Source organism: Schistocerca nitens, chromosome 5 (assembly GCF_023898315.1).
Source record: "Schistocerca nitens isolate TAMUIC-IGC-003100 chromosome 5, iqSchNite1.1, whole genome shotgun sequence".
NCBI classification, from domain to species: Eukaryota; Metazoa; Arthropoda; class Insecta; order Orthoptera; family Acrididae; genus Schistocerca; species Schistocerca nitens.
In genome coordinates, this window is record NC_064618.1 from 370,519,811 (window position 1) to 370,542,791 (window position 22,981).

General features: G+C 36.9%; 1 protein-coding gene across 2 annotated transcripts in view; it reads right to left on the reverse strand.

Moving 5' to 3' along the window:
* Nucleotides 1-628: 628 nt before the first annotated feature.
* LOC126259622 (putative RNA polymerase II subunit B1 CTD phosphatase RPAP2) overlaps nt 629-22,981 on the reverse strand; it is a 39,446-nt gene continuing 17,093 nt past the window's right edge. Inside the window, exons 4-8 of one of the 2 annotated variants that reach the window (XM_049956541.1) lie at nt 19,119-19,246; nt 17,983-18,996; nt 12,399-12,548; nt 4,041-4,237; nt 629-2,228 (exon numbers count right to left, since the gene is read on the reverse strand). In XM_049956541.1, coding sequence (XP_049812498.1) covers nt 4,060-4,237; nt 12,399-12,548; nt 17,983-18,996; nt 19,119-19,246 — 1,470 coding nt within the window. In that variant the 3' untranslated portion in view covers nt 629-2,228; nt 4,041-4,059. Of the gene's footprint in view, nt 2,229-2,829; nt 4,238-12,398; nt 12,549-17,982; nt 18,997-19,118; nt 19,247-22,981 lie in introns of those variants that run through there. The other variant, XM_049956540.1, reaches the window with a different exon arrangement.

A 22,981-nucleotide genomic window follows, 5' to 3' on the forward strand; every position in this document is an offset into this window, starting at 1 on the left:
GGAATGACTAATATTTTGTCTGATGAGCTTATTTGTGGTTTCATTATATTTTATTTTACATTAACACACAAATTGCAGTTAGTTCTGTCTTGTGTACTGCTTTTGCATTATTATATTTAAAATTTTTGTGTGAATTCACATATATCAGGTGATAATATAACAATTATTTATTATTTAATTTCAAGTTTACTTGTTTCATTGAAGAACATGTAATGTTATGCACAAGATCGATGGACTTCACGTTGCATGGTATTATAGTAGTTGTATCAGTAGTTTTATCATGAACCTATCCAGTATAACTGATTACTTATCACATACAGAGTAAACCTTTGGTAGGTATGGCATGTACATATTTCAAGGACATACCGAACATTTGCTACAGTGTTACTGCATATTAAATTGTTTTAACGTTGGACACTGCTTGCCCTTTTCTTTCCCTTACTTAAGTTTGGTGACAGTCATTGTGATGAGGTACTTTATATTAATTTGGGTGCATTTGAACTTGTGAATTTTAATATAGTTTACCTCCATAACTGATTTCTAATGGTTTATTATTGTTGTGAAATCCACTGATAATGACATTGGCCAAAAGATGTAAGGAAAATTTATTCAGTAAAAAAATATTTGTGGTCAAGGTACAATAATTGTGTTACACAAATGCAACCACATCTGCTGCATTGGAGTAGTGTTAATGGGGGGAAAAAAAAGCATAGGAACTGGTACACTGGTTATTTTTGTATAAAATTACTAGGAATTACATTTGTAGCTGGGAGTGGGGGGATCATCGAAAATGTCTGCACGAAAGGCGTCACTAACAGAAAAGTTGAAGAAACTGTGGTTTAGAGGTTAACTTTTGCTAGTGAAAATGAGACTATTCATGTAACTGACACTTCACTTACTATTATGTCGTGTATTCCAGTTGACTGTCACACAGTGGTGTCAATCAAAGCTTAATTTTTTTAGCTTCAGAAATGTTATAAGTATTTCCTTGATTGTGTAATTATTTTGTTCCTTTATCACATCATTTTTTACTTTGGTACAGAGGAAGCAGATGCGTAATTGTTCATACTTTTGGGGTTATGGATAAGACAAAAGGTATTTTAACCAGAAAAGTCACAAGTATTTTACTGTTTCTCAATGAAAGAAAGTACACTTGCTGAGAAAGAGCAAACAGACTGAAGATTTTGCAGAAGACTGTGAGCAGGTTAAAGATTTAATTGGAGGGTCCTCAATGAACCTCACAGAAAAATAATGGGCCATTGTGAACAGGAAACTCACGGAATCTGCAGTTATAACAAAGGCATAATGATGTTTCAGTACAAAAATTTTGTGAAAACTGGGCAAATAAGAAGAATGGTAAAGAAGATAATATGAAAGCAAAGAATAATAAAATGCACATTGAATAATAACTGTTTCAATTCCAAGTTATCTCAGCTATACATTACAGTATTGTCTTTTCTCTTGTACGGAACTTGAGCCTAATAATTTGAACATCTCTGTATTAACAAAAATTTTCTCTTTTTGTTCATTTTTGTTGTATTAATAGCACAGAATAGTCCATAATAAAATAATGACCATACAGTGGAGTACCAGAAATATATAGTAAAAGTCATATTGAGGTTTTTACAGGCTTATTGTTACACAACAGCAGTGATGTTTAAGCACAACCATTTTAACAAAGCTGTTCAGATAAATACATTTCCAACTTAAGAACAGGTATTTTTATTTACACAACATGTGAAAGTCTGTGTAACTTCAATATCATCCATCTTTACACTGACATTTATTATATGCTATGTAGAAGTAAGACAAAGTAAATTACAAATATTTACTGTCCATGTCATGTAAAATTAAACCATGTTTTACCACTGGGCACAGCTGAAATGCACAAAACTCTAATATCATGATATAGTCCTTTTGTTTTACAGCTACTTTCAGCCTTTTGGGAATATACGAAGCCAATTTTTCAGTTGGTTTAGGGTCAATATTTTTTAATTCTTTGTTGTTCTGCATCTCACTTGAACTATTCTTTTTTAGGGTTTGGTGCTTCAAACAGTTAAAAAGGAACCCCTGTAGCATCACTTCGCTGTCTGTCCATCTGTCCGATTGACCGACTGACTGTTAAGAACCCTTTTTCTCAGGAATGGGTAGATGTATTAAGTTGAAATTTATGTCACTTGCCAAGGTCTACAGTCCCTTAGTGCTGTGAAGAGGTGCTTCCTGTTGACCTAGAACCATGAAATATTAACAAAAACCAAGATTTCATAGTACAAGTAAAGGAAAAAATCTGGAAATTGTTAATTTGTAATTAATCATATAACTTTTTTACCACTTGTTGTCCATCTGTCTGTCTGCCCATCAGTTTAGTCCCCGTTTTCTCAGAAATGGGCATCATGTTGAAATATATGACAGGTACACACATCTACTGTTCCCTGGCAATGAAAAATCTACACATGAATTATCTGTATATATGTTGGGCCTGGCGATCTGGTGGTAAAGCACTTGCCTGGAAACAGAGAGGTCACTGGATCAAGTCTCAGTCAGATCGCAGAGTATTCAGTCTTCTTTTTAACCCCGTTTTTATCTCTCAATGATGTGAGGAGTCACCAAAAACAACGTGTGTTTCAGATTCAATGTTAAACTGTAGGTCCCCTTTCCCAAGTTGGATAACTGGGGTAGGCAAGTCACTGGAGTGGCATCCAGTAGAAAGACTCGCACCAGGCCACTAAGTCACACAAAATTATCATCATCATCAGTACACATAATTAAGCTTGTACAGAACTCTCATAGTGTGAATCCTATTCACATTTGTCCAGCTTTTTTTTCATGCTCCCTCTCTCTCTCTCTCTCAACAACCCCTCTCCCTCTCAACAACATGTACATTTCATAGATTCTTAGCTCAGTTCCGAGATCAATTTATGCATTTTAAGATAATATTCCAAGCTTCAAGTTTTGAGATCGATATCTCCATAAAATTATTTCTATAGCAAGTTTTGTAGTATTTTGGCATAAGTGTTGCTTACATATGTCATATTATTGTTGATGGGTCTTTTTGCATTTAATACGTGATCCTTTTTTGGTGGATGAAAATACGTCAGATTTAAAGAGTTATGAAAAACCATACCTTCTAGCTGATCCATAATATATTAATCTTGAAAATGATATTTTCCACCTGTCATTTCCATACTCTAAGTCATCTGCAACCTTTTCTTGTTGCAGACTTCATTGACCAACTGATATCACTCTCAAGAATATTATTTTTTCATATTCAACTGCCTTTCAAGGTCCATCCTCTCTCATGCGCATGTTACAGCCTTTCTAATCTTTCCTCTCTTTTAAGCCTTCTTGCAATGATGTTTGTAAAATTAATACGTGCCTTATTGCAGTGTGAATCTGTCCCTCTGCACTGCGAAAAATAACTGTTGTATCTGCTCAAAAGCAGAGGTTAATTTGTACGATACTTTCCCATGCAACACTATTTCTTCTCTCGTCAGGTCATACCTGAGAAAAAAATGTCAGCATCACTATATAATGTATGTTCAAATGCATTTGGTAGTAGAATATTTCCAACTATTTCCAACATTTTCCAAAGGGAGTCACTCTGACAGGCTACTTGAAAGGATCTTCCATTAAGATCCTCCTCATTTGGATAATCATTAAATGAATTTGCACTCTATAACTTAGCTTGCAGACTTACCCCAATCTGCCATGTAAAAATATGGTGTTCAAAAATTAAAGTGATAATCTGTGGAATGGTTTCACACCCGTATTACATAAAATTGTTATGCAAAATATTTTTTACAAATACTTCTATTTTTCAGTTAAATTGTGGAAAAGTGAAGGTATAAAATTATCTTTTACATCTGATTTGTAGTGCTACTTCAGTATGGAGCACATTGAAATAGGTGAACTTGATAACACTAGGTGGTGAAAACAGACAACATTCATTAAATTTTGCTCCTGAGCTGCTATAGTAAAGGAAGCATTTTTCCAGTTCACTTTATTTCTAATGGCATTTCACACAATCAAAATATTAATACCAGTTGTATTCCAACAATTTCAACTCCCTGTTCTGCCACTATGCTGTTGTAAAAGATAGTCAATATCCATCAACCAGGCCACAAGTCTCTCCAGATATCCAGCATCTTCTTGGAAAACCATCAGCATCATAGTCATGTACTTCTTCGACTGTTCAGTTTCTAACACAGCCTTGATCCGCTTGTCCCTGAGTGACAGCCTGGGGGGAAAAAGAAATACGGTATATATGAACTGTAAGAAATATATGATTCAGAGTTTTCTCTCCAGTGATTACACAATCACACTCGTATCATTTTTCTATTGAATACTGTAGATCAAACTGCGATGAATAATTTTATTTTGAAATAACAAACTTACATTCACACTGGTGTAACCTCCAGAATGGTACATAAGTAATAAATTGCTAAGCTTTCATATGCAGTTGTTCGTGGTCATGCAAACAAAGCCACATTGCAATACAACTCCCCATAACTGGTCCACACAACAGATAATAAACAACAGGTGCATGCACAGGCATGCGCGCGATAGTGTGTGTGTGTGTGTGTGTGTGTGTGTGTGTGTGTGTGTGTGTGTGTGTAAGTGAGCGTGCACACGCACGCTGCCAAACCTACACATACAGCAGAACCCTCGTATGTAGTTTCAGTACACAAGATCCAGTTAAAATTGAAATATTACTGTACAGAAAATTTACCACAAGTGGTTCTAGAATCAAATAAATAAGGGTACCGTCAAATACTGTAATGCTGAGATAGGCCTAAAAGAGGAAATGATTCCAACATTTTTGCAATAAACATTTCCTCTTGCTAAAGAAGAAAATTAAGAGATAAAGGCCATATGAGATAAACCGACCACACAGAATGATCTACCAAGAGACAACAGGGCAGTTCAGTAACACAGTTTTAAAGGAATACATTTCATGTACAAAATAGTAGAAAAGTTCAGTTGTATTCACACTATGCATCAATACAGACACAGCTAAAGTAGTTTAAAATGTTCAAAACGTAAAAGAGCTAAGCTGAGTTTACATGGAAAATTTGTCAAATGACACTGTGTATTGAATAAATAAATCTGGAAAACAAGGTGTAAAAGTCATATTATTATAGTTAAGCACATTTTCTGATAACAAAGGAAAATATCTTTCTACTTTGAAAAAAAAAAAAAAAAAAAAAAAGAGAAGAAATAATACTGTACCTAGTGTATTCAACTTAAATACAGGCTATCATTTTTGGACAAGGAGCTTCACTGTGTTATCGCGTAATCAGTCAAAATTCCCCATTTAGCATGATTCCATTCAGCTGTCTTGTCTTCTTAATTTTATGTAGTTCATTTAATCAGTTTTGAAGACAAAAATGATGGTTCTTTGTTAATCACCATGATTTTATATATTTGCTATCATTTGTTTGAATTGCCTGTCTCACACAGTGACAGAGTAATGTTGCCTCTGATTAAATTTTGTATCATGGTAAATGCTTTCCAGATACTCATCCCACAGTTTATATGATGCAAACAATGGATAATGTACAATTTAACAACTTCAAGAAGACACTAGTGCTGCTGCACTTCTCCTAAATTATTTCGGCAAATACAAAATACTGAAGCCATACTTTCCAGCACCTTTGGTCTACGAAATAAAAGAAAGAGTTTTCTTCTGTATGCACTTTATTTATAAGTGTTTTCCCAATTTCTTCTGCTCTGATTTTTAGTTTTCTGTGTTAATTTCTTTCTGGTGAATTATTAAACAAAACTATATACACTTTTATCTTACCTTCGATTCAATTGTAACCTGCTGAATCTGTCTCTGTGCTGACAAATACAAATTACTTTGTCAGTTTAAATTGTGCTTCTCATTTCTTGTAAACTGAATGCTCTTTCTACTCCTGTTGCTGAATGTTACAATTGGTAAACCTAAATACTAAATAACTGAGAAAGCACACCTGCAAATAAGAAATTAAGCCAATGATCTTTACAGTCAGACTAATTAAAAGTTTCATCAAACTCTACTCTTATTCTTTTAGCTGACACTGCTATTCCTGGTTACGGACAGTTATAGGACAACTAAAAGAAAAAAAAAAGTAAGTCTGCGGGGAAAAAAACATGATAATCGTGTTCTGTGTTATTTCATAATCATTTTGCTGTTATTTGATGGCTATTTCTCCACCTGCTGTTTTCTTTATAGATTTGTACCAATTCATGCTTCTTACTATCCTTGAATTGTGGTAACTGCTATGTTTTACCTTTTCAATTGTCTGATGTCTTTTCTGTCAATATTGTATCCTTCCTTTTTACACATCCTGGGTTTCCTCTTAAACACACACACACACACACACACACACACACTTTTTCTCTGCCACTACCAACTTTCTGCCTTTTTTTCTCTCCCCAGAGAAAGCTATGGATACTATTTTTTAATCTTTTTACAGACTTTTCTATTGATTGTATTGGAAGCTCCACCCCCTGAAGGTTAAGTACTGCTTATCTTTCTCATTGTTAATTTAACATATATGATAGTATTTTTTCCACTGACTATGAAACAGATAAACTTGTATTTGGTATAAGTGACTGGAACACATCTGTGGTTTTATCAAAAACAAAAGAACAATTTCTATGATTAAGAAAAGCAAATAACACAATTACTGCAGGAAGTCTTCAAGCAATTCCTTCTTTTTCTTCTTCTTCTTCTTCTTCCTAACTTTCCTTTATGCTCAGTTTTCAGTAGAGCCTTACTGATGGAATATGCAATGTTAGTGTAGCTGCTGCAACTCACCACACCTCATGGCCACAATCAAGTTCCAGTTCAAGAGGAGTAGTGTCAGAGTAATACACCTAACACTGAAAGCACATTTATTATGTACATCCATGTACAGAGAGAACAGAGCTGCCTCCTGGATGGAGAGTACTGCTAAATAATAGAATATTCCAAGATATGCAAACAATTTCAAGAACCTCCCAGAAATGATAAATACTAATAACAAATGGTGACTGGATTTCAAATGGTGATCACTTCACACCTGCAAGTGATGTTAACCGCTACGCCCCACGGGATGAAGCACAGATTGTAGCACTGCTCTCTCTGCTAGAGAAAGAGTGACCCTCTGTTTCACAATTTATCTTTACAGTTGACTACAGCATCTTAGATCTACATCTTGTCCGTGACTTGTCGTGTTGCATTGTCACATCTTCTTCACTGTGATGAGCACTGAAGATAGCCCCTCCCATCCAAGTTTTCCTGAATGAGAAGCCTCTATGTCGATCTACACCTCAGGACTGTAGTAGGGCACCATATGGAGGACATGGATGACATCTCTGAGCTTTTGTCTTCTTATTAAGTGTCATAATTGTTGACTCTGTGTGTGACATCTGACACGCGATGAAGGACACAATAAGACCCAAAGTAACTTTTCTGATTGTCCCACTTTCTACCGAGGCATAAGAATCCATTCAAAGTATACTGGGCTACATCTCATGGCCCATGCATGCTGTAGTGCTCTAGGACCTTCTCTTTGGTGTCCAGGGTGACAGGCAGTTTCATCCTACGGGTGATATTACAAAGTGTAATTACCTCTGATACTAGTTTCAACTGGAAAACACACAATCAGAGATCACCACATAAGGTGCCCATTGCTTCAGAGTGATGTCCTCTACAGCAAGCCTTGCAACTTCCAGAGCTTTGGCAGTTTGCACAGCTCTGGTGACAGAGCAGCAGGTGAGGCAGTCAGCTTAGATTATTAACCATCAATTCCTGTTTGTAGATTTCGGGAACTTCCCTAAGAGATTGATTTCAATCCCGTGTAATTGGGCTGCTGTGGATGGTACTGATATCAGATGCCCTGAAAGTAACTGTAGTATGTGCTTCCATCACCAGCATTCCTAACAGTAGCTCATGTAATGGCTGACAGATCGGTAGAGACTTGCCCAGTAATACAAGTGTCTGATTGTGTTTAGCTTCTTCATAAATACCATGTGATTAGATGCTGAAATGTCATGGAAATACTTCAGGATAACTGGCCGTAAATGAGCTGGGATGATGAGCAACCATTTCCACACCTCTGGTTCATAGTTCCCTTTAATGAGTGGAATTATCCTTTGGTAGTTCCTCTTCTATTAAGGCTTCTATGGTTTTCAGCAGTGCTGGTTCTTTCCTCTGTTCAGCAGCAATGTCATTTAATGCAGTGATGACCAAGATTTCACCCACAGTGCTATGTCCCAGTAACATCCTTGAAAGGCAGCCTATTTCCTTGTGTTTGTGTCCACCAGCATTGAGAATGGTGGTCCATCACAATGGTGAATCATTTGCCAAATAAATAAGGCCAAACCTGTTGATGGACCAAACAACTGCAAGTCACTCTTCCTCAGTTGTAGAGTTATTCATCTTGGACTTGGGAAGCATAAGCTATCACCTGAACATCACCTTCCTGAAATTGCACTAGAACTGCAAATACCCCATAACTGCTAACATTGGCATGAAGTTCTGTCTCAGCATACTCATCATACAATGTTAGGACTGTTAGCACCTCCTTAAGGATGAGAAAACATCTTTCTTGCACTTCGTTCCAAGAAAATTTGGTGTCTCCCTGTGGCAGTTCTTGCAAGGGTTGTGCCTTGATATAGAAGTCCTTTATGAGTCATCAGTAGTACAAGCACTTTCCAAGAAAACTTCTCAAATCAAAAATGTGCTGAGGAGTTGGGAAATCTCTGATTGCTTATTTTTTCTGAATCAGGACAGACTCCATCACAATTAACTAAGTATACCAAGAAAGAGACCTGCATTCTAAACAGACTTCAAAACAGCAGTAAGATGGCTTAGATGTTCTTCAAATGTCTTTTAAAAAACAATGTCATCTAGATAGCAAAGGTACATAATCCATTTAAGGTGCTGAAGCAGGTTGTCCATCAAATGTTCGAAGGTGGCTGGAATGTTACATAGTCCCAGCAGCATAACTTTGAACTCTTAGTTAGAGGCTGGCGAATGTTTCCTGGTCAGCCTCATCAACCTTGATTTGCCAGTAGCTCGTCTGCATGTCTGTAGTTGAGAAAGACTTTGTTCCTTTCAAGTAATCTAGGGTATCATCAATGTGCAGGCAATGGATAGGCATCTTTTTTAGCAATTTTGTTCAGTCATCAGTAGTGATACAGAAATGCCATGTGCCACACTGCTCCTTCATAAAGACCAAGGGAGATGACCAGGGTCTCTCTGAAGATTCAATGATGTCACCTTGCAGCATCTTCTCCAGTTCTTCCTTAACTAAGTGCTGTTCAGCCAGCTATAGAAGTGCTGACTAATTGGTGGGTGATTCCAAGTTGATATGGTGTTTACCTTGAGCTACTTGGACTGTCTTTTCTCCATTCTAGATTTGAAAGTATCAAAAAATTGCACAAACAGCAACTGCCAATGTTGTTCCTCAGTTGGGGGAGATCCTATTGGCTGTTGGTAACATCTTCTTCCACTGTGTTGCGTGTAGTCATAGTGGAACACAATTCTCTATCAATGGCACTGAGCAGTCAATTCAGAACAAGTTACATTGTTCCTACCTATACGGTTCCTGCCTATAGGGATCAGTTATGGTTCCTTGAGCACATGTAATGCTTATGACTGTTGCTGAACAGATTTCGTTTGTGAGCCTGAGCAGCTTTTTGAAACAGACACAAGCTTCGTAGTTTAACTGAGCATTTAGATTGATAACTGGAACTTACCATGGGGATAATGGCATGATAACAATGTTTTCAATAGCAAACACCTGCACAGAGCAATCTCTCTTATGTGTGATTGTCGGAATAACTTCATCAATCTGGAGCTCTGACCCTTCACAGGCTACGACTGCTTGTGACGCCTGCAAGATGTCCCATCAGAGAATAACATTATGACTACCTTCTATTAAAATGATAAATTCAATGGTCTGTGACCTGTCATTGATTGCTATCCTTGCAATATGTGTTCCTGTCATTTGAATATGTATTCCATTTGCAGCCTTCAGCACAACTGATTTTGTATCATGGAAAATGGTCTTCTTTAGCTGGTAACATTTTAGCATTTGACATTACAGAAAAAGAATCCTCTGTGCCAACTAGTGTCCAGACAGTTTTTCTGACACCTAGGTAATTGTTGTCTATGGAGGATTTTCATCTGTGGTGGTCTCATCTACATAGATTATTGCATCGTTTAGTTTTACTCAATCTGGTGGCTACATGAGTGGCTGGTACTTCCGTACTGTGACGGTGAATAGCTACAGCATTGGAAAGCGACACTGTCTGCAATAGGATAATGGGATTTGATCCACTGGTCGACTATAATTTTTGCAGTTGAATGGCATGAATAGGAGTGTTGTCATGGTTGACGTCTTGTGGCATAGTCATCAAACACTTATAGTCGTCAAACACTTGCAATTTTACTGCATTAGTGTACGCCGTGCCCATGAAGGTGTCCACAGTGAAAACATACTGACGTATTGTCCTCCATCTTCCAAATGACTTTTCTTTTGCACGAGATTAAACTTGGTGGACAATTTGGCTATACATGTGTTGGTCAGATTCCTAGGTTGTTATCTGAGAACTGCAGCATAAGTGAAAACCGGCATAGTGTGTTCAACAGGTGGTGGAGTCTGTGCTAAAGATTGAGATATTCTTCTTCAACATTCTCTATTACTTTCTGACATATGGGATTGACATTCATGACTGCTATCTCTTATGTACTAGGTCTGACATTTTTAGCTCTTTTTTTTTTTTCTCTTACTACATGGTGTATGAGAGAGGCAACATCGTGGTGATCTTCCACAACTGGCATAGGGATCACAGTTAGGAGTCTGTTAGACCTCTTTCAACAGACTTTTTTTATTGAATTTCTTCAATGTGCTGGCACCACTTGACGAATTCCTCTGTTGTTATAATACCTTTTACCAGAAAAGCTTATTACATTACTTCTACAACTATTTTCATCAAGTACAAGATTTTGTCAGCTTCAGATTCACGAAGTAACATAGGTCCAAAACAACCTGTGCATACACTGTATCATTTCCCCACAACAGTGGGCCCTGTTTTTCAGTTGTTGTTCTGCTAAGTGACTTGCTGCTGATTGTCGCCCAATGTTTTCTTCAGTTCGACCTGAAATTTGTCCCAGCTAATGAACCTCTCTTTGTTGTTCTAGAACCACTGTTGGGCTGTGCCGCCCAAGTAAAAGTACAGATTTGCCGAACACATAATGCCAACCCACCTGTTTATATGGCAACTTGGTTGAATTATTTCAGGCATTTTGTCGGGCCCTGACCTGTATTTACAGAAAACTCCGATGGATGCCTTGTGTGCAGCTGACTTAGTGCTGTTTTAGAATCTATTGGTTTCCTGAATATACAGATCTTGGGGATGACATATTGCTTGTATTCCGGTTCCTGTCTGTGTAGGCGACAGCTTTTATGTTGCCTAACTGGAGTAACAGTATTGTAAAATGTTTTGAACAACATGGCGTCTCCACAAAACAGTGCCATGACATGACCCACACTCAAGTTCAAATTTGAAAGGAGAGTTATCAATGAAGTACGACACTTAAAATGGAACACATTTATCACAAATACTGATGTACAGATAGAACAGAACAGAACTTCTATACAGATAGTGCTCCTATTCATACAAACATATAACATCCCAGAACACACAAACGTAGGAAATTTTGAGAACCTTCCATAAATGATAATATGTAACAAATATTTGCTGGTAGTCGGATTTGAACTGGCAACCTACAGCACACCATCCACTGATGCTAACTACTACTCCACATTGCATGTGATACAGCTTGTGGCAATACAAATCTTTCTTTTGTTTCTGGACGGGGTGGCAGAAGGAAATCTTTGTACAGGTGACTTCTGGATTCACTGCACAATTTGTATAAATAAGATTCTTACACATATGGGTCCACAGGTAAGCTTCCTCAGATTTCAAGGTAGCAACACAGCTCCCCAAACAGTATAAAATATTACATGTAACACCAAATGGGATTTGAATCCAAACCCTTGTGTTTCATGAGTAAAGTTCCTACTGACTGAGCTAGCCAGGTATGACTCACAGTCTAAATTTAAGAAGTGAGAGTCTGGGCTCAAGTTCCGGTAATGGTATATAGTTTTAAACAGTCAGGAAATTTCACAACAGCATATACTCTTCAGCAGTGAAATGCTCAGTCTGCAAGTGACTCCTAGACTATGACTGAACCATTTCTTTGGCATATCCTTTCTTCCACAAGTGCCAGTCCAGCAAGATATGGAGGAGAGTTTCTGTGGAGTTTGTAACTTAGGAATAAGATACTGGTAAAACTGAGGCTACTCAGATATTAACTAAGAGGCAAATAATACTGTCAAAGTATAGTGTCATGTACTTACATTTTTAACACAATTAGACCCAACAAGTTCCATTCTGTTGGCTTGAAAGTTATGTTGTGAGCCGACAGGCAAAAGCTGAATACAAGGCTACGTAGGTCATCACTTATGTCACGGGATGATATTCCAAATGTTGATAACAGGTCGGGTAAGCTGTTACAATGGACATAACATAATTACAAAAATGTCTATAATTATTTTTTAAATACTATGACAAAACAAAAGAGCACCAGTTTCCAGTATTTCATCCTCTAGAAAGTGTGCTTTTTTTGACATCTAAAGTTTATATGCAAGTGGAATCACAGATTTTCAAACTAATTGCAAAATATAAATACACTTATGGAAAAATCATGGGTGGAATATAAACAACAGAATAAGTTAAGGCAACCCATTTGCCATACAGAGGATATGTTGAGTAACAAACAGGCACACACACTCATTTATGTGCCTACCACTGGTCAACATGCTCCCCATGTTGAGAGTCACCTTCAATAAAAATCTGTAATATGGGTAACATAAGTTCTGTGAACTGTGCTTATCTGCATAAAAAGCATATATCCTTAACTATAGCACAATAATACTGATGATAATCTGCAAGGTAATAGCTATTTTCTACAACTGGTATTTTACACAACAAAATGCATCATATGTAAAGGAGCACACCATATGAATAACAAAAAGAAATTGTTACCAATTTTGATTCAAGTAAGGTTCATCTTCAGCTCTGAGGGGCTCAAAGACAAGAATAAGATACACACCATATAAACAGATTAGATATGAATCGTGGTGGCTTATAGTCCAATTTACGAACAATGGCAGTTTGTGCATGTCAAGGCATGGACAAGGATTGCATTGTTGCCAGTTACAAGCGACAGGTGCAGTACATGCATATGTGTGCTTTGTACTTGACGAAAGTCTGTTTACTCTAAATTACGTCTCTCACTTGCTTACGCAGAATTTATTGCTTACCGCTACCATAAACAATGACAACTTACAACTAATGGAGTAAATACTAACTAATTAACTTGTCACAATCAAGCTTAACACTTGCATTGGCCACTAAATTGAAAACAGAGCACTCAGAACACTACTTACGGCTCACTGGCTGTAGAAGAAGGTGTGACAAAGGCGTGCAGAACAAGCCTAAACTTGACGGCCACTGTTCATGGCTCCCACTATAATAGTATACAGAACAATGTAACATACCAGCTACCGCAAAAAAGCAGTTTACCAATGTGTACTGTTAACTGTGTGGAATGTATATTAAACAAATAAGTCATTGTAACATGTAGTCACAAGGAAACCTCTAATTATGTCACATGATCATGAGCAGTCCCTGCAACACCCTCATACACTCTACATATCAAAATCACAGTACTAACAGAAAGACGAACTTAAAACCTAAAATTATAAATCTTTTGTATATGCGATTATATATGATGACATATAGTTCGATGGTTACATAAAATACTTCATTAGAAATTTAAACTACTACAGGATATATGTAGTGAAAATTGCTGCTATTATAATTTAACTACAGAAACTTCACAATCATAAATTATATTTTTCGTTTGTAAGCTTTCAGAGCTAGTTGCTCATTCTTGTGAGAGAAATGTTGAAGGGGAAGGTAGAGGGTTGAAGAAAAATGAACTGGTGAGGTTTAGGAAACGGGGAAAGTTTGAAAAGTCACCCAGAACCATGGGTCAGTGGAGACTCACTAGACAAGATGAGAAGGAAAGACTGATTGTTGGGGACTGCATTGAAGGACATTTTATAACCTGTGTGCTTACAGGCGGAAAATAGAGGAATAAGCAAGACAGAAATTATGACAAAACATCATGCAAGAGTTAATAGAGCAGAAAGCTAATTTCCTGTATGTGGTAGACATGGGGGAGGGGGAAGGGGGGGTGAAAAATACACAGGTCAGAAAATAAAAGATATAGAAAACTAAAAGGAAGAGATGAAAGGAATCGTTACTGACCGAGAACAAAGAAATTATCACAAATTAAGGCAACATAGATGGCAAGAACCAAAGGATGTTGTAATGCCAATTTCCACCTGTGGAGTTCTGAGATGCTAGTGTCTGGGGGAAGAATTCAGATGGCACATGTTGTGAAACAGGCATCAAGGTCACATTCTAGAACAGGATACTGTGTGTTTCCTATGTCTATTTGCATTCATCCTGACTCGACATGTCCACTGTTTTAACTCTGTCTACTCGCTACTGGGAGTTCGAATGGACATCTATTGTTTATGGTTGTTAGATCAAGCTGCCACCATAGTTACGGGGCTGATGCCACTTATATGCCACAATAAAATCAGTCTTGGAAGTTTTTGGGCAGATGGTATATGATTAAGAGGTCTTCATTAGGTAGACCACATACCATTTATTTGATTAGCTAGTCAGGTTAGTGGTGGGATAAGCTTCATATGTGTTAAGCTTTTAATGTGAACAAACATGATGTGCAAAATAAAAGTGATCACAACTGCCTACAATATTTACTGTAACAAAAATTAACTAATTTCTGTCTAAGTACAACCAGTAGAATTGTAAGAGACTATATAACACAAGATAAGTTACACTGAGGATGACAGAAAATACTGAAATAATTCTGAAACAATGGAAATTCCAGGTAGGAATTGTCCAAGTAGGAATCCTACATTGGTCAAATAATTCTAAGCAGGAAAACACCTCTAGTCATACCTGAGCCACCTGGAGACCTTAAACTCAACAATTGTCATGGAATGGCAGCCCTCAAATATAGCAGATTACAGTTTTTCTCTATTGATGTACTTGTCTCTTGTGTGATGATTGGGAAAGCTATATTTCCCAGGCACAGAGTGCTTCACTCTCTTACAAAGGTTGAAATGGAATTTTTGATGACTAGCATTTGGTTGGCATCTAAATGAATTTTTATATTTTAAGAACATACTCAGATTCTGAAATAAAAAGTATTTACAACAGGTGGTGTCAACTGCCCACAGAAATGACCGTTATAATAAAAAAGGTAGTGACTGTTTCCATTTCTGAGAGCTTCTGTGTAGGAGACAAGCATGCAATTTAATGACAATAACTATCTGGAGCTAGATAAATGGCATATAGCAAATTACCTTACACCAATGCACTTAAAAGGGCTCAGACAAAGAGCCTTATTCTCATTTAAGTCATGCAGTTGCTGGAAGAAAGAGCATGTGAGATGGTTTAGATCAAAGAGAAATCGTGTTGCTGGAACTCATAGGAAAGAGACACTTTCAGCTTCACACAGCTAGCAGCAAAAGAATAAATTACATAGACAACATTTTCTGCTTTGTAATAAACAACTGTACTTGGGACAGTTATAAATTGTAGTCAGTGTTCGATCTATGAGAAGAAAGGAGACAGTAGTACAGGACTAGAAAGAATCACACAAGTATTTTTAACTGTTTTAAAGGCCTTCAGCTAGAGGCGGTTTCTTCAAATTAACTGTAACTTCAGGTATAATTTCCTATTCCAACCATGAATGTTATTCTTCTTGAATCATAAAGTAATTTCAGCTAAGAAAGTGCATACTTTTGTCTCTCCTGAATTCTTAGATGACCTTGTGCTTTCCCCTTTGTGAACCTGTCATGTTACTCTGGTTCTCAAAGATTCCTCTGCAATAACAGATATGGTAATTGCTGTTCCTGCAAGGGATTGTCAAAGACACATCATGTCAACAGAGAGTTATGTATAGTCCAAAGAATATCACAGTGGCATCTTTGGAACGAGGGATAAATGGATACAGTGGATGCAGACCATGACTTTACTATGGGTAATCCAAAAAGTAAGGTCTCCAATTTTTTTATAAGTACATAGACCTGTTTATTTCTACAATGGTTTACATCAGTTTACAGCTTGAACATTTAGCTATTTTTCGACATAATCACCGTTTCTGTCAATGCATTTTTGTACACGCTGTGGCAGTTTTTTTATGCCCATGTTATACCAGCTCACCGCCATGCTGTTCAGAAAGTTACGAACATCATCTTTCACCCTGTCGTCGGAGCTGAATCGCTTTCCGGGCAAATGTTCTTTTAACCTAGGGAACAGGTGATAGTCACTGGGCGCCAAGTCAGGACTATAGGGCAGGTCGGTGATTGTGTTCCACTGAAACTGTTGCAGGAGAGCAACGGTTTGCTGAGTGATGTGTGGGCGAGCATTGTCATGGAGAATGTGTACACCCTTGCTCAACATTTCTCTTCTCCAGTTCTGAATTGCCCGTTTGAGTTTTTACAGAGTCTCACAGTACCTGTCAGCATTAACTGTGGTCCCAGCGATTCAGCTCCGACAACTCGTACAATGTATGGTTCCTCCCACCATTGTATAATGAGCTGAAGCATTTGAAATCAGGCAAGTGCCTAGAAAAAAAAAAGCAGCAGAAGATGGGGAGACATCTTAACTTTTTGTCAACAATACTATTTACATTTAGCTTTCAAAGTTGTACGATGTTTCTTGTCTTTTACATGAAATGAAAATCACCACATGTGCAAATATTGTAAACCAATCGTAAAATAATTTACTGTCCACCTGGCAATACTGAGAGAGGTGGTGCAGTGATTAATACACTCATTAGCATTTTGGAGGTGAGGTTTTTAAATATCATGCAGGCAATCCAAGTTCGTTTTCTGAGGTTTTCTTACATGGCTTGAGGCAAATGCTGGGGTGGTTACTTTGAAAAAATATGGTCAGATTTCTTCCCAAACCTTGATCAACTCAAGCTTATGCTCCATCTCTTAACAATCTCATTGTCAATGGGACAGAGAACCCTGTTATTCCCTCCTTGTGTGCTACCTGAAGATCAGACTAGATCTCCTAGAAAAGCGAAGTATTTATTGATTCCACGACATTTGCCACAATCAAAGTCTTTTGCCAACATTATATGCACAACATTAAAAACAAAGTGGACTTATAATTACTATGTGTGAAAAATTCTTTTAATCTTTTACAAATATATCCATCGATATTGACCATGCTTTCACAAATGTAGAGATACAAGTGTAGTATCAATTACCAAATCAAAGCAATAAATTTTGTCTCATCCACTTCTTAATTTACTATGGGTAATATGGAGCACACAGTCCAGCAAATTACTATTTTTTATTCCCATCTGATTGCATTTGCAGCTAAAATGAAATATTTATTTCTTTTCTATTTTTTAAAAATTAATTCAGATTGCAAAAATTTTCATTTTACAAATGAATATTCATTACCAATACCAAGAAAAATAAAACAAAGAGCACAGTGCACATTTGTCAAAGGTTTTGGAAAATGTCACTGCCATTGATTTTGTCTATGTGGAAAACAGAATAAAAGTCTAATAAGAAACAGTGGAGTGGGAGATAAAAGGAAAGCAACACAAATTTTGTAAAGTATTATTTTACATAACTGAATAAAAATTATACCACCATTAACTTAAAAGTTTACTTCACCAAGATACTGAGTAGTCACCCTTATTAAGGTAGTAATAATTATACGGCATTGACTGCTTACTGCTTTGAACTGCTGTAAACACAAACTTATAATACATGATCTATGTCATTTATTTATTACCTAGATACTAATACTTACATTCTATTGAAGCGGTCCAACACTATTCTCCTGCGAAGAGCATTCTTTGAATGCAGATCAACCAGTGGGATAGAATTTCCACTGGATTCATTTTCTTGTGAACTATCTTCAACTGAAGAGTCCTCGTAGGCAGTTTTTCCAGCAAAAAATGCCCTAACCTTCAACTGCATTTTCAGTCCCTCTTCCTTAATACTGGAATACTCTGGTAGTGGTCTCAGCTCCTTATTCTCCTTGGTAATTTTATTATCATAATTAATATCTTCCAGTTCCAATAAATTGAGTTTCTTGCATATAGCAATGTAACGCTCTCGCATACCTGGATCCCAAGAATCACTCTCAGTAGGTTTGAAGTAATGAGTTATATCCTTGTCTGCAACCATTTCCTTCATTCTCTCCTCACCAAAAAGAAAGTACATTGAGTCAAGTGTAAACCATTCTCGTACACACTTCTCAACCAGCAGTGTTGTTAAAGGAGCTTCTTCTTGTTTATTAATATGTACTTTGGTTGCTGAATGTTTATCTAAACTTTCCTTTTTCTCTTTTTTCCGAATATTTGTGTTTTTCTTCTTTACAGCGTCTTTATTATCTTCTGAAGTTGTTTTTTTCTCCTTCAAACTTTCCATTTCAGCACCGAGGCTATGATAATCCAAACCACTTTGAATTTCAACACCACTACACTCATTTTTTGTCAGTGTTACTCTTTCAGCCTGTTCCAATATATCCTCCTCTTTAATTTCATTATCTCTAGCATACTCATTCGCATTTACACTTGCCTTAGATACATTTCCATTGCTTTCTGAAGGTAAATTGAGATTTTTACTACTTTCAGAGAGAATTTCATTAAATTCTGTCTTCATTACACATACATGTTCATTTGTAGTGTTTTGTAATCCCGCATTTATTTCAGATTCTGTTAATATAGCACTTAAATTTTTGGAGTTGTCATCTTTCAATTGTGTTATTTCATCCACAAGACTTTCTTGTTGAAAGTGTACCTCATCTCCAACCACTCCACTATAAAATAAAGGTGTAAAAAATGATGAATATTTTTTAAGAAAGCTTAAGAGTTAAATACCTAAAATTGTTCATGTACATAAACAAATTTAGAACATAAAAAACAACTAGTCTCATCTTACCTTGATTTACTCATTGACAACAGCTTGAACTGTGGAATTTCTTCTTTGTCACGCAGCCAAAGTGGACTTGTCAGAAGCTGATCCTTTAGATATTTTGCTGCCTTGTAACAATGATTACTGCAGAAGTTCTGTAAAATTACAGAATCATAGCAAATTTTCATAATCAAAATCCCATTGTATAGCTGATTATTATTCTCATATGCTGTCAATTACTATCACAAATGTTTAATTGAAGATGGCAATTATTCTTTTGTAGTTTCTGCACTATAACAGATTATCGGCTGTGATGTCATGAGCTTTGCTGGATATTTCAGTACAATGTGATAATTCTAATACGACACAGTAAGTGACACATTTATTAACAAAAACACTGATCTTAGCAGGAGTTGGAGAATCTATGTTTCATACACATTAACAAACTGACTCATAACATTGAGTGCTTCTCTTTAAAACAGAACAAGTATTGTTCAGAAATGGGTTTTGCATTTACTTATGGCCAGCAAATGTGGTATCTATTTTGCAAGAAACCTTTTCATGATTTATTGACAACTATACAATACTACATGGTGCACTTTCTCACTTTGTGGAAATTACTCACTGTCACATCACACCAAATTACCAACTGGCCACTAGCAGTTCCACTGTCAATGGTTTATTATTGTTATTAACATCTTTCATTTCTGTTATACCACTCCTACATGTATGAATTCTCATGTTGAAAAAAGGAAGAAAATGGACAATCATGTTTGCAGTTCTGAGACATCATCCATGGGGATCATCTTCAAGAGTACAGCCATATTTGATTTCATAAGCCTATTTCTCAGTTACTGAGAATGAAGCAGCAAACTAATTATACACCTGCGCCTACTTTGGATACATTTACATTGGCAATAAACTGCCCTAAACTGGTATTCCAGTTTATCCATTTGAATGATTCATAAGCATTATTTTAAAAAGCTATACAAAAAAAACTATTCTGGAGATCAAATTGACACACTGCAACCATTTTTCTCAGCATAAAAAAATTATGTATTGTGGAGATTAAAAAGCTGATGAGGGCTCACACACATGCACAACAACCCCTGAGGATCCATAGCATTAAACTTTTCTTCTACATAGTTTTTAGACAAACGCTGACTATAATAAAACCATGACTCCCTATAAATTACAATTTTTGATACCTCTGGGCACAGATGACACAAACACGTCAAGGCCACACAACAACAGACTGCACAGTCTACATAATCCACCATACAAATATCCCAATTATTCTTTAAAATTCTAAGATTCTAAGTTAAAGGTTGAACTTTAAATTCTCAATCATCATGTCATATGCTTTACATGATTTTGAGCATCATATGCCAAATGTGAGAAAGAAAACTGGTGTTCTACGGATCGGAGTGTGGAATGTCAGATCACTTAATCGGGCAGGTAGGTTAGAAAATTTAAAAAGGGAAATGGATAGCTTAAAGTTAGATATAGTGGGAATTAGTGAAGTTCGGTGGCAGGAGGAACAAGACTTCTGGTCAGGTGAATACAGGGTTATAAACACAAAATCAATTAGGGGTAATGCAGGAGTAGGTTTAATAATGAATAAAAAAATAGGAGTACGAGTAAGCTACTACAAACAGCATAGTGAACGCATTATTGTGGCCAAGATAGATACGAAGCCCATGCCTACTACAGTAGTACAAGTTTATATGCCAACTAGCTCTGCAGATGACGAAGAAATTGATTAAATGTATGAGGAGATAAAAGAAATTATTCAAATAGTGAAGGGAGACGAAAATTTAATAGTCATGAGTGACTGGAATTCAAGCGTACGAAAAGGGAGAGAAGGAAACATAGTGGGTGAATATGGATTGGGGCTAAGAAATGAAAGAGGAAGCCGTCTGGTAGAATTTTGCGCAGAGCATAACTTAATCATAGCTAACACTTGGTTTAAGAATCATGAAAGAAGGTTGTATACATGGAAGAACCCTGGAGATACTAAAAGGTATCAGATAGATTATATAATGGTAAGACAGAGATTTAGGAACCAGGTTTTAAATTGTAAGACATTTCCAGGGGCAGATGTGGACTCTGACTACAATCTATTGGTTATGAACTGTAGATTAAAACTGAAGAAAATGCAAAAAGGTGGGAATTTAAGGAGATGGGACCTGGATAAACTGAAAGAACCAGAGGTTGTACAGAGTTTCAGGGAGAGCATAAGGGAACAACTGACAGGAATGGGGGAAAGAAATACAGTAGAAGAAGAATGGGTAACTTTGAGGAATGAAATAGTGAAGGCAGCAGAGGATAAAATAGGTAAAAAGATGAGGGCTAGTAGAAACCCTAGGGTAACAGAAGAAATATTGAATTTAATTGATGAAAGGAGAAAATATAAAAATGCAGTAAATGAAGCAGGCAAAAAGGAATACAAACGTCTCAAAAATGAGATCGACAGGAAGTGCAAAATGGCTAAGCAGGGATGGCTAAAGGACAAATGTAAGGATGTAGAGGCTTATCTCACTAGGGGTAAGATAGATACTGCCTACAGGAAAATTAAAGAGACCTTTGGAGAGAAGAGAACCACTTGTATGAATATCAAGAGCTCAGATGGCAACCCAGTTCTAAGCAAAGAAGGGAAGGCAGAAAGGTGGAAGGAGTATATAGAGGGTTTATACAAGGGCGATGTACTTGAGGATAATATTATGGAAATGGAAGAGGATGTAGATGAAGATGAAATGGGAGATAAGATACTGCGTGAAGAGTTTGACAGAGCACTGAAAGACCTGAGTCGAAACAAGGCCCCCGGAGTAGACAACATTCCATTGGAACTACTGACAGCCTTGGGAAAGCCAGTCCTGACAAAACTCTACCATCTGGTGAGCAAGATGTATGAAACAGGCGAAATACCCTCAGACTTCAAGAAGAATATAATAATTCCAATCCCAAAGAAAGCAGGTGTTGACAGATGTGAACATTACCGAACAATCAGTTTAATAAACCACAGCTGCAAAATACTAACACGAATTCTTTACAGACGAATGGAAAAACTAGTAGAAGCTGACCTCGGGGAAGATCAGTTTGGATTCCGTAGAAATACTGGAACACGTGAGGCAATACTGACCTTACGACTTATCTTAGAAGAAAGATTAAGAAAAGGCAAACCTACGTTTCTAGCATTTGTAGACTTAGAGAAAGCTTTTGACAATGTTGACTGGAATACTCTCTTTAGCGAAAGGCTATTTACAATTTGTACAGAAACCAGATGGCAGTTATAAGAGTCGAGGGACATGAAAGGGAAGCAGTGGTTGGGAAGGGAGTGAGACAGGGCTGTAGCCTATCTCCGATGTTATTCAATCTGTATATTGAGCAAGCAGTGAAGGAAGCCAAAGAAATATTCAGAGTAGGTATTAAAATCCATGAAGAAGAAATAAAAACTTTGAGGTTTGCCGATGACATTGTAATTCTGTCAGAGACAGCAAAGGACTTGGAAGAGCAGTTGAATGGAATGGATAGCGTCTTGAAAGGAGGATATAAGATGAACATCAACAAAAGCAAAACGAGGATAATGGAATGTAGTCGAATTAAGTCGGGTAATGCTGAGGGAATTAAATTATGAAATGGGACACTGCAAGTAGTAAAGGAGTTTTGCTATTTGGGGAGCAAAGTAACTGATGATGGTCGAAGTAGAGAGAATATAAAATGTAGACTGGCAATGGCAAGGAAAGTGTTTCTGAAGAAGAAAAATTTGTTACCATCAAGTATAGATTTAAGTGTCAGGAAGTCATTACTGAAAGTATTTGTATGGAGTGTAGCCATGTATGGAAGCGAAACATGGACAATAAATAGTTTTGACAGGAAGAGAATAGAAG